The following is a 19739-nucleotide window of genomic DNA, read 5'->3' on the forward strand; positions in this document are numbered from 1 at the left end:
TGATGATCACATCAGTCCCAACTGCACAATGAAGAAAATCGTTTGTGATGGAAAGCCACACTTATGCCTTTTTGCAGTGAAAAAGTTATCTCCTGGCGAGGAGATAACTTATGATTATGGGGAGTCCTCTTACCTATGGCGCTCAAGGGTAAGCTGAACTGTTTTTTTTTTATTATTATTATTATTTTATTTTATTTTAAGTTTTCACAGTATATTTATTAAATACTAGGGTTGTGAATCTTTCAGTATCTCACCATTTGATTCAGATTTATGGGTTCGTATTCAATTCAAAATCGATTTTCAGTTCTCAGTCAATTCAATACATAGAGCTGCTAGTTACAGGATCTAGTCATGTGTGCTGCAATGCGCTAAGAAAAGTGCGTGACAGTATGACATACCTTGACTCAGTTTGATGAAGTGCTACAATGTGCGCTGGGAAGCTTCTCCTGTTAGCCACTACAGCTGCTCCACTTCCTTCAGCTCTGTGTGATGACAGGCTAAAAGCGCTTGAGAATTTGTTTTGCTTCTGAAATGCTTGACCTCGGGGGCCTGGTGTGTGCTTTTGTCACAGCTCTGTAATGACACAGTGGGCAGAGTGCAGAATTTTACAAACATATTAAAGTTTTTTTTTTTTCCCCTCAGTCTGCTTTGAGTGTCTCTGTGAGTGTCCTCGCTGTGGTTCAGCTAAAAACAGAATTAGGCCCCCGATGCATTAACAACAAACACTAACACCTTTTTTCCCCAAAATACGTCTAAAATCTCTTCCTAAAACCTTATTACCTCTCAATCACATCGCACTTTGCACATAAATGCATAAATTCTTGATTCTAATCCAATTACATTGATTTTCAGACCATAAAATATCGAGTAGACAGTGGAAAAAATAGTCAACCGTTTCACATTTGATGTGTAATTTTGCGCCCTGGCTGCATTCATGATATGCATGTGCAGATGCTTTAACCCTTTTTGGCCGACGCCGTCGTATATGAATGTTGAGACCAAGTTTTGCTAAATTATAAATAACTTTTTAATGATATGAGATTGAAACTTACTTTTTTTTTTTTTTTGCTGAAAACTTAACTCCACAGACTTTTTAGCCAGCTGTCCACCATCTTTGTACTCCTCGTAGAAGCTATGCGATGATGTGCGCAATATGAGTGTCCAATCAGAATTGGTTCACCGTCACATGGTTTTCCAAAATCCAATCGTAGGGCAGATTTACCTCTCATGATAAACCAAAGATTGTTTTTAGGAGTGATGTATTACTAGTTGGCCTGTTTGAATAGCCCCCTGGCTGTTGGCTCCAATGCGCCCTGTGCCATTACGCACAGTGATCAGTGAAAGTGGGCAGACAGAGGGCCTCTTATAAAATCTCCCGTGCTCAAACAATGAGTGTGTGAGTATCAGGATCCACTAGTTTGCCTGTGAATGTTATTGGATAAGCTTGTGGCAAGCTCTCTCGCTCCGGCGTAAAGCACTGTTTACCATATCAATGGAGTGAGGGGGAGGGCCCGCTCCTCAAACTGTGAATGAGCCTTGAAGTTTGAAAGCTACTTTCAGAGCAGGAGAGAACAAACACAAAGTCAGCTTAGAAGTAGAAGTTTGTGATGTGACCTTTGTGTAATAGCAGACAGAAATTGCTTTGAGATGAAGACAAACAAAACACATAGACCATTTTGTATATATTGTTCAAAATGTGCATTTGTGTTTGAACCTTTTTGTTGTACGGTCTTTCACAGAAGACCTCAAATTATTTTTATAAAGTGTCAAAACAGTTTATTATAGTTTGCTGTGTGTTTTGAATAAATGTGTGTGGAAAATTTTCCGCTTTACTTTTTTCTTTCTCATTTCTGATTGTAAACCTTTATTACACTTATAAAACACCACTATAGCATTTATATTCTGAAAGTACAGGTTGTCCTGAAAAAAAGAGACGTACAACTTGATTGTGGGATGCAGGGAGAGCTGTTAACAGCAATAATAAAACATTTATGCCAGGCGAGTGAACTGTCCAAAAAAATGCCCTCGGACCCCAGAAGGTTAACCTCTACCGCTGTGATTTTTACCATAGCTGCATCACAATTTGTATAGTTTTCACTTTAGCAAAAGGACACCATGACACAAAATCACAGTTATGTAAACTTTGCAATTAATCTGCATTTCACCTTCATGCAGAACCATGAGGAAGGTCTGTATGGATCACTATGATCCAGGAGTTACTGAAAGTTGTCATCCTAAACCCAATGCACTCCCAGTTAGGCTTGTACGATTCTGGATAAAATGCAAATAATCATATATCTGGTTAGAATTAAGGTCATTGGGAATAATTGCAAAAGGGGTTGTGCCAGGACATATTGACAACTTTTCGTCGTCTTGTGGTCTTTTCTATGTACATAATCAGGAATCCAATGAAGGACCAAGTACATCACAGACGAACCAAACTGAGATTGCATCTTCTCAACTGAATAAGAAGGTATGTGTTGAATTTGACTATACATCCCCTATGTTTTGAGTCATACTAGTGTCTGTGACGACTGACAGTACGAATTGACATTCGAATGACATTCATGCAATTCGTGCTGCATTCAAACTGCACTCGAATCTGATTTTCAGACCATAAAATATTGTGTAGACAGTGGAAAAAATATTTGACCATTTCACATTTGATGTATAACTCCACGCCCTGGCTGCATTCATGATGTGCACGTGCAGATGCTTTAACCTCTTATTAGTTTTCACTTTAGCAAAAAGACACCATGATACAAAATCACAGTTATGTAAACTTTGCGATTAATCTGCATTTCACCTTCATGCAGAACCATGAGGGAGGTCTGTATGGATCACTATGATCCAGGAGTTACTGAAAGTTGTCATCCTAAACCCACTGCACTGCCAGTTAGGCTTGTACGATTCTGGATAAAATGCAAATAATCATATATCTGCTTAGAATTAAGGTCATTGGGAATAATTGCAAAAGGGTTTTGCCAGGAAATATTGACAACTTTTGGTTTTCTTGTGGTCTTTTCTATTTACATAATCAGGAATCCAATGAAGGACCAAGTACATCACAGACGAACCAAACTGAGACTGCATCTTCTCAACCGAATAAGAAGGTATGTGTTGAATTTGACAATACATTCTGTATGTTTTGAGTCATACTAGTCTCTGTGATGACTGACCGTACGAATTGACATTTGAGTGACATTCGTGCAATTTGTGCTGCATTCGAACTGCACTCGAATCTGATTTTCAGACCATAAAATATCGAGTAGACAGTGAAAAAATATTTGACCGTTTCACATTTGATGTATAACTCCGTGTCCTGGCTGCATTCATGACATGCACGTGTTGATGCTTTGTCCTCTACCGCTGTGATTTTACTGCAGCTGCATCACAATTTATATACACTCAACAAAAATATAAACGCAACACTTTTGGTTTTGCTCCCATTTTGTATGAGATGAACTCAAAGATCTAAAACTTTTTCCACATACACAATATCACCATTTCTCTCAAATATTGTTCACAAACCAGTCTAAATCTGTGATAGTGAGCACTTCTCCTTTGCTGAGATAGTCCATCCCACCTCACAGGTGTGCCATACCAAGATGCTGATTAGACACCATGATTAGTGCACAGGTGTGCCTTAGACTGTCCACAATAAAAGGCCACTCTGAAAGGTGCAGTTTTATCACACAGCACAATGCCACAGATGTCGCAAGATTTGAGGGAGCGTGCAATTGGCATGCTGACAGCAGGGATGTCAACCAGAGCTGTTGCTCGTGTATTGAATGTTCATTTCTCTACCATAAGCCGTCTCCAAAGGTGTTTCAGAGAATTTGGCAGTACATCCAACCAGCCTCACAACCGCAGACCACGTGTAACCACACCAGCCCAGGACCTCCACATCCAGCATGTTCACCTCCAAGATCGTCTGAGACCAGCCACTCGGACAGCTGCTGGAACAATCAGTTTGCATAACCAAAGAATTTCTGCACAAACTGTCAGAAACTGTCTCAGGGAAGCTCATCTGCATGCTTGTCGTCCACATCGGGGTCTCGACCTGACTCCAATTCGTCGTCGTAACCGATTTGAGTGGGCAAATGCTCACATTCGCTGCCGTTTGGCACGTTGGAGAGGTGTTCTCTTCATGGATGATGCGAAGGAGATGTGTTGCACTGCATGAGGCAAATGGTGGTCACACCAGATACTGACTGGTATCCCCCCCCAATAAAACAAAACTGCACCTTTCAGAGTGGCCTTTTATTGTGGACAGTCTAAGGCACACCTGTGCACTAATCATGGTGTCTAATCAGCATCTTGGTATGGCACACCTGTGAGGTGGGATGGATTATCTCAGCAAAGGAGAAGTGCTCACTATCACAGATTTCGACTGGTTTGTGAACAATATTTGAGGGAAATGGTGATATTGTGTATGTGGAAAAAGTTTTAGATCTTTGAGTTAATCTCATACAAAATGGGAGCAAAATCGAAAGTGTTGTGTTTATATTTTTGTTGAGTATAGTTTTCACTTTAGCAAAAAGACACCATGACACAAAATCACAATTATGTAAACTTTGCGATTAATCTGCATTTCACCTTCATGCAGAACCATGAGGGAGTTGTGTACGGATCACTATGATCCAGGAGTTACTGAAAGTTGTCATCCTAAACTCACTGCACTCCCAGTTAGGCTTGTACGATTCTGGATAAAATGCAAATAATGATATATCTGGTTAGAATTAAGGTCATTTGAAATAATTGCAAAAGGGGTTGTGCCAGGAAATATTGACAACTTTTGGTTTTCTTGTGGTCTTTTCTATTTACATAATTAGGAATCCAATGAAGGACCAAGTACATCACAGACAAACCAAACTGAGACTGCATCTTCTCAACCGAGTAAGAAGGTATGTGATGAATTTGACTATACATCCCATATGTTTTGAGTCATACTAGTGTCTGTAACGACTGACAGTACAAATTGACATTCGAACGACATTCATGCAATTTGTGCTGCATTCGAACTGCATTCGACATCTTGTACAGCATTCCTACAGTAGTCGGCACATTCATGTCGTGCTCAATGCTGGACAACACGTGAACGGAGGTGGAGTCAGTCATAATGTATTCGTACTGCCGTAGGAATGGACAATCGAATGTCAATGCAAGTTGCCCTGCAGTCGTACTGCACTTGACCTGCAGCATGAATTGCACGAATGCCATACAAAGTGACATTCGAACTACATTTGTGTAATTTGTGCTGCATACAAGCTACATTCGATTTCCTCTGACAGGATTCGTGTGGCACTTAGGGAAATATGCCAAATTGGCAGGGCAGCATGTTGTAGAGTACAGGCACACTGCTGTCATGCTGCAGTCAAACTGAGGAATATTCGTATGGCGGTTGTACTGCTGTGTGACTGCTAGCCTGAATGAACTGGCATCCCAAATGGCAAGCCACCACCATTCGGAGCAGTCCGTCCGATCTAGTTAGTATGTCCTTATGTACCCCAATGAACTGAGCCAACCCCCCGGCATCCTGTTTGGTGCACAAAGGAAATATTGTAATGTGCAAAGTGCAAACATCTTGTGCAGTAGATGTGTACATTGTGCAGTCACACCAAATACCCCATGACACGTTGACGTGCACTGCGGCCGTGTGGCTGGGGTCTAGCCATGTTGATGTGATAATTCAGATTAATCCTGTGACACGAGGTGGACTATCAGTGGATGTGTTACTTGCCCGATCCAGACATTCAACCACGATCAAAAGCGCTGTGCATCAGTGCATCTCCGTGACACGCTGACGCACACTGTGGCCATGTGGCCAGGGTCTAACAGCCATGTTAATGAGATAATTCAGATAAATCCTCTGACACATGAGGCAAGGTGTCATACACTTCTGAGGCTCACAGACTCGCTCACCTGACTGTTTTTATTTTTATATATTATTATTTGTTTTCTAGAAAGAAAAGAGAAGGCAGGTGGGCATGTCTGTGCGTCTTAGAGCCGCGCCACATCGCACATGGGTGAACGGCCCCTTACAGGTGGATTACACATCATACAACTGTTACAATATTTGACCCACTGACATCGCGTTTTTCACGTGCAGGCAGTTGGGGGACTGTGTAATTTTGGGTTTCAGCTTTGTGAGTGAGTGAGTGAGTGAGTGAGTGAGTGAGTGAGTGAGTGAGTGAGTGAGTGAGAGAGAGAGAGAGAGAGAACAGCCATGTATTCAGTTAATGGGTAGGATGCCCCCCCCCAGTTGCTTTTCAACCAGACCAGTACAGCATTGTGGGATTTTGTGCTGTTGTTTGAATTCCATATATATATATTTTTTTTTGTTCTGCTTTTATTTTTTCATGAGGGAAGGTTCATGTCCGCATTGACTTGCACTCTGAGTAGTCCACCTGCTCAGGTGCTGCTGCACTCCTTGAGCGACTCATTCGAGCTGGCTCCGTACCACATTCTGGGTATTTGTAAATGGCTGTATGAATGTCTGTCCTGTGCGACTGCAGCTCAGATTCTGTACCACACACACACACTTTGTGTGATTCGTACAGCATTCGTGCTCTAGTGTGAATGGGCCTTAAAGGAAAAGAAAACCCACTGATAAAATACAGCTGGGCAGATAGACTGTGCTATAAACTGACGATTGATGCGTATCAATGAAAATAAGGAGCTCTTACAACTGAAATATCCACGTAGGAATTCGGCATTTAAGCAGAATTCAACGATTTCAAATTTTAACCAATCAGAAAAAATCCCTGAATCATTTACGGCACTGCTGTGACGTAGTCTGAGCACAGAAAGTCACAGGTGGTGCACAGGCGCTGATGTTGCTTCACAGCCGATGTAAACAGGAATCACAATACCGACGTAATTTGTGGGTCGGAATTTCCTGATCCAACCTACGGGATTTTCAGATCCTGGACAGAAAACACCATGTCTGTAAAACCTCTGTGGGAAGCTCTCTGCTTCTGTTTCTGCTGCCTGTTTGTTTACAGCTGACGGCGGCAGGCGAGGAGAGCAGGAAGAGTGGGAGGAGCGGGGAGGGGAGGTTTCTTGCCGTTTCAAGGCTGTGTGGCTGCAGCCGCACAGTGGACAAGAGACGAGTTTTAACTCAGCGTTTCTCAGGTTCAAATACTCTGTGTCGCAGGACATGGGTTTTCAGAAAAATGAACTGAGAAACAGTGCTGTGCAAGCTGCAACGTGCTCCAAGCTGAAGCCGCTGTGATCAGCTGTTCTCTGCAGCTTGCTCAGAGAGCGGCTGCAGAGAACAGCTGATCACAGTTTGACTTCGTCCTGCTGAACGGGAAGGCCTACAAAATACTTTAGTGTTTATCCATGAGTTTATTTTACAGTTGAAAGGCTTCGTGTTTGCTCAGCAGGTAAATGAGGGAGAGATGAGGGAGAGAGCGAGCGAGGGTGAGAAAGAGGGGGAGGGAGGGAGAGCGAGCGAGCGAGGGAGATCACACTCTCAGTATCATAATCTACCAACCCAATCGTAAATTATCAGTGGGTATTCTTATCCTTGAAATAATTTGTAGGTTAAAGTCTTTCTACAACCCCTGACAATAATTATGGAATCACCGGCCTCGGAGGATGTTCATTCAGTTGTTTAATTTTGTAGAAAAAAAGCAGATCACAGACATGACACAAAACTAAAGTCATTTCAAATGGCAACTTTCTGGCTTTAAGAAACACTATAAGAAATCAGGAAAAAAAATTGTGGCAGTCAGTAACGGTTACTTTTTTAGACCAAGCAGAGGGAAAAAAATATGGAATCACTCAATTCTGAGGAAAAAATTATGGAATCATGAAAAACAAAAGAATGCTCCAACACATCACTAGTATTTTGTTGCACCACCTCTGGCTTTTATAACAGCTTGCAGTCTCTGAGGCATGGACTTAATGAGTGACAAACAGTACTCTTCATCAATCTGGCTCCAACTTTCTCTGATTGCTGTTGCCAGATCAGCTTTGCAGGTTGGAGCCTTGTCATGGACCATTTTCTTCAACTTCCACGAAAGATTTTCAATTGGATTAAGATCCGGACTATTTGCAGGCCATGACATTGACCCTATGTGTCTTTTTGCAAGGAATGTTTTCACAGTTTTTGCTCTATGGCAAGATGCATTATCATCTTGAAAAATGATTTCATCATCCCCAAACATCCTTTCAGTTGATGGGATAAGAAAAGTGTCAAAAATATCAATGTAAACTTGTGCATTTATTGATGATGTAATGACAGCCATCTCCCCAGTGCCTTTACCTGACATGCAGCCCCATATCATCAATGACTGTGGAAATTTACATGTTCTCTTCAGGCAGTCATCTTTATAAATCTCATTGGAACGGCACCAAACAAAAGTTCCAGCATCATCACCTTGCCCAATGCAGATCGAGATTCATCACTGAATATGACTTTCATCCAGTCATCCACAGTCCACAATTGCTTTTCCTTAGCCCATTGTAACCTTGTTTTTTTCTGTTTAGGTGTTAATGATGGCTTTCGTTTAGCTTTTCTGTATGTAAATCCCATTTCCTTTAGGCGGTTTCTTACAGTTCGGTCACAGACGTTGACTCCAGTTTCCTCCCATTCGTTCATTTGTTTTGTTGTGCATTTTCGATTTTTGAGACATATTGCTTTAAGTTTTCTGTCTTGACGCTTTGATGTCTTCCTTGGTCTACCAGTATGTTTGCCTTTAACAACCTTCCCATGTTGTTTGTATTTGGTTCAGAGTTTAGACACAGCTGACTGTGAACAACCAACATCTTTTGCAACATTGCATGATGATTTACCCTCTTTTAAGCGTTTGATAATCCTCTCCTTTGTTTCAATTGACATCTCTCGTGTTGGAGCCATGATTCATGTCAGTCCACTTGGTGCAACAGCTCTCCAAGGTGTGATCACTCCTTTTTAGATGCAGACTAACAAGCAGATCCAATTTGATGGAGGTGTTAGTTTTGGGGATGAAAATTTACAGGGTGATTCCATAATTTATTCCTCAGAATTGAGTGATTCCATATTTTTTTCCCTCTGCTTGGTCTAAAAAATTAACCGTTACTGACTGCCACAATTTTTTTTCCTGATTTCTTAGTGTTTCTTAAAGCCAGAAAGTTGCCATTTGAAATGACTTTAGTTTTGTGTCATGTCTGTGATCTGCTTTTTTTCTACAAAATTAAACAACTGAATGAACATCCTCCGAGGCTGGTGATTCCATAATTATTGCCAGGGGTTGTATAATATGATGCTGCATTAGAAAAGAGGAGCAGTGGTTGGTGAGTGAAATATAATCTTTTTCAGCAGGAGAACAGTTTGCTGTTTTCGTCGCCGTCTCCACCTTGTTTTACCTTGAATCCAAAAACATGATGACAAAAAGGTTTCTGTGAAAAGATAGATGGTGAACAGCTTATGATTTGGGCATGATAACAAATTTCCATAAGATTTTTTTTTTCTTGCTTTAATCCCTGCATAGAGTTAGTCATATCAAGCTCCTTCTTATTCAGGACAATGTAGACTCCAAAGTGTGCTCAAATGCTGCTTTTAACATTGGAGGAGTGGGTTGAACTTCTGGCATTTGCCATTTCTCCATGTTAAAGATGAGCCGAGCTATTTTGCTAATGTAGTGCAAACTCTTGGATGAAAGCTGAGAGGGATGCACAACAGCAATGCCGCATTTATGGCAGTGAGGAGAAACTGACTGAAATGGAGATCGCGTTATTAAAAAAATGAAGTTTTGAAAGATTTGAAATGTTAAGTATAAGAATCGCGATTCTGACATGAAACGATTACTCCCCTCCTCCCGCCCCACACACAGGAAGAGTTACAGAACTTGGCCAAGCTGCTTGGTTGGCTGCCAGCGCGCCCGGGCCCGGTTTCATAAAGCAGTCTAGTCTTGTTTAGTCAACTAAACTCTCTTAGTTGACTCATTTTTTGAAGCTATTCACTGTACCAAGCGCTTAGTCAGCTAATGTTTTGCGTTACCCGACTAACGTTTTTAGCCTGATACAGAGGAGGCTAATCTTATTTTAGTCAACAAACCCTAAGTGTCTTGCCTGTCATCAACCACCACTTGATGGAACACTCAAGAGCACCCTTGCATTGCTCCTATTCCTCCAAAAGGAGAGCTTCCTCCACTTTTGGCCATGGTTGCAGTAGACGACTGTCAAGATGTGTTTGTGACAGCTCTCACATTAGCAGTCGGGCGTCGCTGTTACACTGAGCAGCGTTGTGAGCACAAAAAGGTTTTATGGAAGTGTAGCAGAGCACCTGCTGGGCTAAGAGCCAAGCATGTCGTTCTGCATTTCTTATGTTCTGTAACTCTTCCTGGGGGATCTCAATGTGTTTCCCAATAAAGCCAGTTAAGGAAACAAAGGCTGGATAGTTCATGCCAATGACCAACCAGGAAGTAAATAAAACTGTCGGGCATTGGAGGCGTTTCTTGGCAGTGGGGCTCATGAGGCCGTTATGCCCATGAAAATCAGCGACTAACGTAAGATGGCTAATATACAAGTTCAGCTGTTGATGTGAAACAGCGATTGGACAGATCGTTTTGGGTGACTAACCATAATGTTAAAACAAAGAAAAGAAGTGGGATCTAAAAAGATCTAAAAGCACTTAACAGTAGATCCCAGTTGTTTTCTTGTTTTGTTTTAACATTTAGGTCTATATGTAAATTGTGAATTCACCCTCAGTTTTGAGAAATTGGGTCCTGAAAGAACCTTTTTACTTTTTTTTTTTTTTTTTTTTTTTCTTTTTTTAATTGGGGCCCTTTTTGGACCCTTTTTTCTCCCAACTTTGAGGGTGTCCCACTGAAATAACAATACAAACCTATCAGATCCCTCCCAAATGAACAATACCTGGAATAAAATTTGTGGAATACTCTCAAAGTTTCAAAATATTGGTAGGCCTAATTTTGGCTTTTTTTTTCAGCTTGGAGCGTTTTGAGCGTCGCTATTGGCCAACTTTGAGGGTGTCCCAGTAAAATTGCAATATTATTGTATTGTACCCTCCCTGTGTAGTCTCCATATCAAGAAACTAAGAACCGTGACACCCTCAGAGTTATGAACTTTTTTGTTTTAGACTTTTTTGTAATTGCCCCAGGGGGCCCAAAATAGGGTGTGCTGTAACTTTGGCCATAAGAGGTCAACCATGGAATGGTTTGGATACCATACCCATCTAACAAAAAAAAAAAATTCTGCCCAAACCAGGGGAGCAAACAATCCGGACTAGCTGTTATCAGCTACTCTGTGAGTCCACACTATCAAACAGCCAGCCAGACGTGCACTACTGATGATCTAAAAGAGACTTATTGTGTATTTAAAGTGGTGCAGAATTTTTCTGAAAAATGTACAGTGCTATGTGCTGGTCCCTGAAACAAACACTGGCTGTTCACTCCACATGAGAGGAAGCTCACTCTTTTCAACTGAATCCAGTTTAACTGACTAATCAAAAAAGTCCTTTGTCAGGCTGATTCTTATGGGGGTCAATCAAAGTTTTGGTTTACGTGTCAATAGGGCGCACATCAGATTTATCAATGCTTATTTTGAGGAAATCACTGCTGAAAAGCCATACTCCGCAGCCCCAGGAACATTACTGAAGTGGGGCACAAGACTGTTTTTAACTGGCTGCATTCACGATGTGCATGTGCAGTTGCTTTAACTTGTACCACTGTGATTTTTACAGCAGCTGCATCAAAATGAACATAGTTTTCACTTTAGCAACAAGACACCATGGCACAAAATCACACTTATGTAAACTTTGCGATTAATCTGCATTTCACAAATAATAGCAAAAGGGGTTGTGCCAGGAAATATTCACAACTTTTTGTTTTCTTGTGGTCTTTTCTATTTACATACTCAGGAATCCAGTGATGGACCAAGTACATCACAGATGAACCAAACTAAGACTGAATCTTCTCAACTGAATAAGAAGGTATGTGTTGAATTTGGCTATACATCCAATATGTTTTGAGTCATACTAGTGTCTGTGACGAGTTATTATTCACATTATTACAACCCCAATTCCAATGAAGTTGGGGCATTGTGTAAAATGTAAATACAAACAGAATACAATGATTTGTAAATCCTCTTCAACCTATATTCAATTGAATACACCACAAAGACAAGATATTTAATGTTCAAACTGATAAACTTTATTGTTTTTGTGCAAACATTTGCTCATTTTGAAATGGATGCCTGCAACATGTTTCAAAAAAGCTGGGACAGTGGTATGTTTACCACTTTGTTACATCACCTTTCCTTCTAACAACATGCAATAAGTGTTTGGGAACTGAGGACACTAATTGTAAGCGTCATGATTGGGTATAAAAGGAACATCCCCAAAAGGCTCAGCCATTCACAAGCAAAGATGGGGCAAGGATCACCACTTTGTCAACAACTGCATGAAAAAAATAGTCCAACAGTTTAAGAACAATGTTTCTCAACGTTCAATTGCAAGGAATTTAGGGATTCCATCATCTACAGTCCGTATTATAATCAGAGGATTCAGAGAATCTGGAGAACTTTCTACACGTAAGCGGCAAGGCCGAAAACCAACATTGAATGCCCGTGACCTGCGATCCCTCAGGCGGCACTGGATTGAAAACCAACATCATTGTGTAAAGTATCTTAGCGCATGGGCTCAGGAACACTCAGAAAACCACTGTCAGTTAACACAGTTGTCGCTACATCTCCAAGTGCAAGTTAAAACTCTACCATGCAAAGCGAAAGCCATACATCAACAACATCCAGAAACGCCGCCGACTTCTGTGGGCCCGAGCTCATTTGAAATGGACAGATGCAAAGTGGAAAAGTGTGCTGTGGTCTGATGAGTCTACATTTCAAATTGTTTTTGGAAATCATGAACGTCGTGTCCTCCAGACAAAAGAGGAAAAAGACCATCCAGATTGTTACCAGCACAAAGTTCAAAAGCCAGCATCTGTGACGGTATGAGGATGTGTTAGTGCCCATGGCATGGGCAACTTACACATCTGTGATGGCACCATCAATGCTGAAAGGTACATCCAGGTTTTGGAGCAACACATGCTGCCACCCAAGCAACGTCTTTTTCAGGGATGTCCCTGCTTATTTCAGCAAGACAATGCAAAGCCACATTCTGCATGTGTTACAACAGCGTGGCTTCGTAGTAAAAGAGTGCAGGTACTAGACTGGCCTGCCTGCAGTCCAGACCTGTCACCCATTGAAAATGTGTGGTGCATTATGGAGCGCAAAATACGACAACGGAGGTGCCGAACTGTTGAACAACTGAAATCGTACATCAAGCAAGAATGGGAAAGAATTCCACCTATAAAGCTTCAACAATTAGTGTCCTCAGTTCCCAAACGCTTATTGATTGTTGTTAGAAGGAAAGGTGCGTCCCTACCCCATACCATCACAGATGCTGGCTTTTGAACTTTGCACTGGTAACAATCTGGATGGTCTTTTTCCTCTTTTGTCCAGGGGACACAACGTCCATGATTTCCAAAAACAATGTGAAATGTGGACTCATCAGACCACAGCACACTTTTCCACTTTGTGTCTGTCCATTTCAAATGAACTCGGGTCCAGAGACGGCGGCGGCGTTTCTGGATGTTGTTGATGTATGGCTTTCGCTTTGCATGGTAGAGTTTTAACTTGCACTTGTAGATGTAACGACGAACTGTGTTAACTGACAATGGTTTTTTGAGGTGTTCCTCAGCCCATGCAGTAAGATCCTTTACACAATGATGTCGGTTTTTAATGCAGTGCTGTCTGAGGGATTGAAGGTCACGGGCATTCATTGTTGGTTTTCGGCCTTGCCGCTTACATGTAGTTGAGAAAGGTGATGTAACACAGTGGTAAACATACCACTGTCCCAGCTTTTTTGAAATGTGTTGCAGAAAATGAACAAATATTTGCACAAAAACAAATTTTATCAGTTTGAACATTAAATATCTTGTCTTTGTGGCGTATTCAATTGAATATAATTTGAAGAGGATTTGCAAATCATTGTATTCTGTTTTTATTTACATTTTACGCAACGTCCCAACTTCATTGGAATTGGAGTTGTATATAAATAAATAGAGTTAAAGAGATATAGGCAGTACTAGGGAAAAATTCTTATCTCTAGTGGATGGTGGCATCTTGGGGATGCCAGAAGTAAAAATGAGCTATTGTAATTCTTTTAATTGCACATTGTGGGTGCTCAGTCTCAGTAGTCAGCATGACATTTGCCTTCTAATAATGAAATATTATTATTTCAGATTGACTTGGCAGCTCCCGTTTCTGCAGAACACTCTGCTGTTAATGATCGTCTGCCTGATAGTGGACCAGTCCAAGTTGAGAAGTCTGTAAAACTCAACAATCCCCGATGTCGCTCTGCCAAGAATAAAGTTGATTCCCCAAAGACAGATTCTTCTAAAGCAAAAGCATTTGTGTCACAATCCAAAGATGAGTCATGCATCCAGCAGGATGATGACTCTGATTCCAGCTGGGATGACTGCAGCTCTGATGAAGACTACACACCCCATCAATACGAAGTCTCTCCTCGCACCAGAACTAATCGTTACAGAAGCTTCTGCTATGTGTGTGGGAAACGGATGCAAAAAGTAGCTCATCACCTTCGCACTCACAAAGAGGAAGAACCTGATATTGCTCAAGCATTTGCATGTGACAAGACTGTCACTGAACGGAAAAAGTTAATTGAAGAGTTGAGAGTTAGAGGTAATACCAAGAAAAGCATTCAAGACCAATTGAGTGGAAATTTGAATGCAGCAAGAATTGCGTCAAGTGTGACAACTAATGTTCCATTGGCACAGTGTCTGTACTGTAATGGCATGTATATTCAGAAGACACTGTTGATGCATATGCAACAATGTCGATCAAGGATGACCTTCAGGGGTCAACCTACTGGCAAGAGTATGCTCACAAATTTGATTGCTACTCCAAAGTCAGCATGTTTGCAAGAAATTCCATCATATATGGAGAAATTGCTAGTACAACTGAATGATGCTGAGATTGCTTCTCTCATTCAGAAGGATTTCCTTATGTTGCGGCTGGCAGAGTTTATGTACCGGAAACGTAGGAATCAACTTAAAGATGAATACATTAGACAAAAGCTAAAGGACATGGGAAGACTCTTGTTAACCCTGAGAAAAAAGTCAATACTTAGTTTAGAAGAAGCTGTCAAACCTGGCAATTTTTTCAAACTTGTTGAAGCCGTCAAAGAGTTTGTTGGTTTTAATGAAAAGGAACGTACTTGGAACAGACCACATTTTTTGTTGAAATTGGTGAATTCACTGAAGATGATTGGTGACATTATTTTAAACATGGCTTTGGCAAATGGTGCTAAGCAGCGAATAGAAGAAGCACACACATTTCTTAAATTGTGTGCAAAAGAATGGGGTCTGAACAGAACAGAAACAAGGTTAATCAACCCATTCACCATACCGTTCACACAAGATGTGCAGCGTCTCTATCTGCACTTGGAAGATGCGTTTAGAGCAGCAGTTAAATACCTGCAGCTGTATCAGAACCCACAGGTTTATGTTGCACTTGCCAAAGTGACACATGCACAAGTGTCCATCTTCAACAGACATCCATCAGATGTTTCAGAACTGACAGTGAAAGCATTCATGGAAAGACAAGAGACTGAGACTCACAAAGATGCCTCTGTTCCCCAGTCAGAGCTTGACAAAGTGTTATCCAAACACTTTGTAACAGTCAACATTTTGAACACAGATGGCAAAAAAGTTGCACTTTTGTTAACCTCTGAACTCATCAGTGCAATGAAACTGCTTGTGGACAAAAGAGATGCATGTGAGATACACAAGGACAATCCTTTCTTATTTGCAAAACTCACAGCGAAGTATCAGAGCTTTTATGGGCAAGAGTCCATCATGGATTTTGCTACAAGGTGTGCTGCAAAGAACCCAGAGTATCTTAGGTCTGTGCATTTTCTAAAGCACATTGCAAGAGTGTTCAAGATTCTCAAGCTTGTGAACAACGATCTTCCTCACCTGGCCACCTTGTTGGGAGTTAAGCTTCGGCTTGAAAAGGAATATTATCGTTTGCCAGAGGCGGCTGTTGACATTGCCAAAATTGCACAGTTGCTTTTGGCAGCAGAGGCAGGATCTCTTGAAAGATTTCGAGGAAAAAATCTGGCTCAAATTGAGATTGCAGGTATGTATGACATTTTTTTACCACTTTTAATATTTACCCCACCACAGACCATGTCTTCCTAGTGCACAGTTCACCAACCCCTCCTGTTGAAAGTCACCTTCTCTGCATGTTTTCCCATATTTAGCTGCTGCAACCACAGCTGGTGTATCCTAGCTCCATATTCATTGAGCACACTTGACTTCAGTTCCTGTACATGATAATTCTAAGTAGTGCATGAATTTCAACCCAAAATATTTAGACATATTACCATTGATTTCTGTTTAATCCACTAGATGGCGGATGCAGCCTGTGAGCTGTTGCAAGGCAGCTTCCATCTTGCTTAACATTATTCCACACCGTCAGGCATTAGATTAAATAAAAATATGATGATGCACTGACTTAAACTGGGTTAAAGTGATCTGAAAATGCTGTTTTGTACAGTGTCGAATACAGCGACAAGCTGACAAAGGATTGTCAGCTGGTTAAATAAATATAAATAAATTGTGGCGTGAGCTTTCATAAGTGTGTATTATATATAATATAAATGATGTGGGGAAATGACTGAAATTGCTGAAAAAGGTTAGAAAATGATTTATTTTTGTGTCTATCTGTATTCTGTAGTGATTTCAGCTTTACTGCTTGAATGTTTTGTCTGGTAAATATCTCACCATTCGTTTAGCAATTCAGTTACAGGTCTCACATTCATAAGTCTCAATTTATCCCTTTTTAATTAACCTGTTTTTTCCACATCAGGTTTTCCATCCTGAGATGTTCTGTCAGAGCAAATTCATAGAATGGAAATGCTTTTTTTCTTAATTTTGTGGGTCACATGACAGTCACTTTGACACTGTATATTCTACTAATATAAGAATATACATGAATGAGATTAATTTCTCTATGATATACTGAATATTCCAGTCTAGTGTTTTCAGATTTCTTTTATCTTGATCCAGAATTGATTGAATAATCTTACTTTCACCCTGGCTGGCGATTGTTTCATTTATTTATTTATTTGTTTATATTATTTGATATTTTCGCGGAGAAGCACTCAGTAAAGGCGGCGCCGCAGGTGGTCTTTAATATTATCTTTAATATGATGCGAGTGTCCGAAGCTCTTAGTTTTACCTTAATTATTTCCCATCTTTAACTTAACTTCATAATGAAATTAATTAAGGATCAGACTAGTATCTTGTGTTGCGGCAGACGTAGTGTGTTTGACAAACTGATGGTATTATTTTCTGTCTGGAATGGAACAAATTCATTCAAGTCTATTATACATATCTGATCCTCTTCTGTATTTGTTTTGACAAATGGTGGCTGTACAAATGTGGGACTGATTTTGAATAAATGTAAAAGCACAAAAAATGCAGATTTATTCTGAAACTCTTAAAAACATTAATCATGTCCACATTGATTTCTGTCGATGTCTGGCTGTCAGACGCTAACCAAGATGGTAGCGCTCTGGCAACAGCCAGCGAATGAGCAGATCGCCGCGGTCCTCCATCTAATGGACTAAATACAAATCGATGAATGTTACTCTGACCACGGAAGAGTTGAATAAATTTGATGATGAGCTTAGTCCTCCATGCATATTGTCCTTGTCTTATAACTTCAGAAAAGTTGCTAATCATGCACTCTTCTTGGTGTTAACAAAGACATAACTCTGCTGCCTATAGTGGGATATGCCTCATGCTGTTTGAATCTCATTTGTCTCAAGATTTCCAACAAATATGTATTTAAAAATGCAGTGTCTTGGTATTTGCAGTATTTTTTTGAAACAAACTATGTCCAACATGACTTTTATTTGATCCATTTAATACTTTTATTGAAGAAAAATGCCCAAGTGTAAGAGTACTACAGCTACTTAGCACAGATATTTAAATAAAAACTTAAGTATTTAACACACATAGGTCCAGAGAGCACACTTTAAGCCCCTTTCACACCGGGCCCACTGCAAGTTGCGTCGTGCGGCGTCATGATGACGCCACGTGGTTGCAACCTAGTGCTGAGACGATGTAGCTCAGCGCCACAACACCACGAGGGACGCAAAGGATGAAGAAAATTGGATGCCAAAAATTAAACATATTTTTTTTTACTTCTTTTTTTTTTTTTTGAAAATCCCCCCAAAGTTTAGCATGTCACAAATGGGAAGCACTGTAACTATGGACAATTTCTAAGGTTGAATTTGTTTAGCATCAAAATATTCAGCTTCAAAAACCTCATCCTAAAAAAAAAAAAATTCAACCTGTTTTGAAGTTGAATTTGTGAGGTTGAAAGTTTTTTTTTTTCTAGGTTGAATTTTTTTGTTTGAACTTTTTGAGGCTGAATTTTGATGCTAAACAAATTCAACCTTAAAAATTCAAATTCAAACTCTGATGGCACAGATTTACTTCCACGGAGAGGGCCCATACTGGCACACACAGTATGTTGGGCTGATGAGACTTCATTCACACAGGAAGTCTGGCTTTTGTCATTACAGGTAGCAACCCCTGCAGAGTGTTACCGTGGAGACCTGTCAGTATGTTAGCATATTGAGAGGAATTAACATGTTTCGCAAAGAGGAGGGGGCAAGTAGCAGAACTGGAAATGTCTGGGCCTACAAGTGTTAATGCAGTGGAAGCTACTTGTCCTAAGGTGCCCTGACATGAGCATGTTTTTGATTCATGACACATCATGACCTGTGTGTGTCGACCGTGATGTGTTGTGCTGGAGAGTAAACTTGTCTTTAACGGGTGCAGACAGGACGCCAGAGGGGCGCCGGTGCGTGCTGTTGCGCACAGAGAATTTTGAAATGTTCAAAAAAAAAATCTTTCATGCACAAATGTCGTGCTATGTGGCGCAATCTAATCTCCAACACGAAGTGCAGCTCATCAAGTGGAGTAAACAAGAAGTAAAAAAGAGTGAGTGGTGACATCAGTGGATCGCATCAGAGCACAGCTCGTCTGAACATTATAACAAGAAGTTAAATCTGTTATAAACATAAAAATAAATACTTTAACAGCTGCATCCAAGAAGGAAAAGACACCCAAGTATTTTATCAACCATGACAATGTAAACAAGTCAAATAATTACCTTTTTAGATGGCTCAAAATGCTTTCTGCAGCTTGTTAGGCGTGCGCGTACGGCTCCGGCTGCAGCCTCCTCTGTGATTCAGGAAGTGATTACAGCCGTTTTCAACAGCCAGTTTGCAGAAAATGATTAATCTGCCACAAAGTAATTATTTTATATACGCAGCATCCAGCGCAGAGCATGTGGCAGCCGGTACAACAAAGAACGGCGTCCAGCTGTGAACACAGTGGCTGGGATCATCACGACACAGGTCATGCTGTTGCGTGAATCAAAAATATGGTTGTGTCAGGGCACCTTTAGACAAATGTTTCAAATATGTTTTCAGTCATTATCGGAGCATACTATTTTAAATCAGTTTAACTGGCGACAGGTCAGAAGATTGCAGCAGCTGTGTAGGCTTTGCCTACTGTTAGGGGCACTGATGTCATGGCCTCGTAGTAGTTGTGGCCGTGTTTTGAATTGACAGCTATGGGACTTGTTACATCAAGCTTGTTGGAGCACTGTGATCATCCAGAGCTCAAGGA

The 19739-nt window shown here is 40.7% G+C and overlaps 1 protein-coding gene across 1 annotated transcript in view; it reads left to right on the plus strand.

Annotated features, from left to right (window-relative positions):
* Positions 1 to 6: 6 nt before the first annotated feature.
* Positions 7 to 19739, plus strand: part of LOC117512091 — a 197982-nt gene continuing 178249 nt past the window's right edge. The window contains exons 1-6 of the mRNA XM_034172052.1: positions 7 to 148; positions 2402 to 2473; positions 3042 to 3113; positions 4836 to 4907; positions 11870 to 11941; positions 14250 to 16167. Coding sequence (XP_034027943.1) covers positions 29 to 148; positions 2402 to 2473; positions 3042 to 3113; positions 4836 to 4907; positions 11870 to 11941; positions 14250 to 16167 — 2326 coding nt within the window. The 5' untranslated portion in view covers positions 7 to 28. The remainder of the gene's footprint in view (positions 149 to 2401; positions 2474 to 3041; positions 3114 to 4835; positions 4908 to 11869; positions 11942 to 14249; positions 16168 to 19739) is intronic.

This window comes from Thalassophryne amazonica, chromosome 6 (assembly GCF_902500255.1).
Source record: "Thalassophryne amazonica chromosome 6, fThaAma1.1, whole genome shotgun sequence".
NCBI lineage: Eukaryota > Metazoa > Chordata > Actinopteri > Batrachoidiformes > Batrachoididae > Thalassophryne > Thalassophryne amazonica.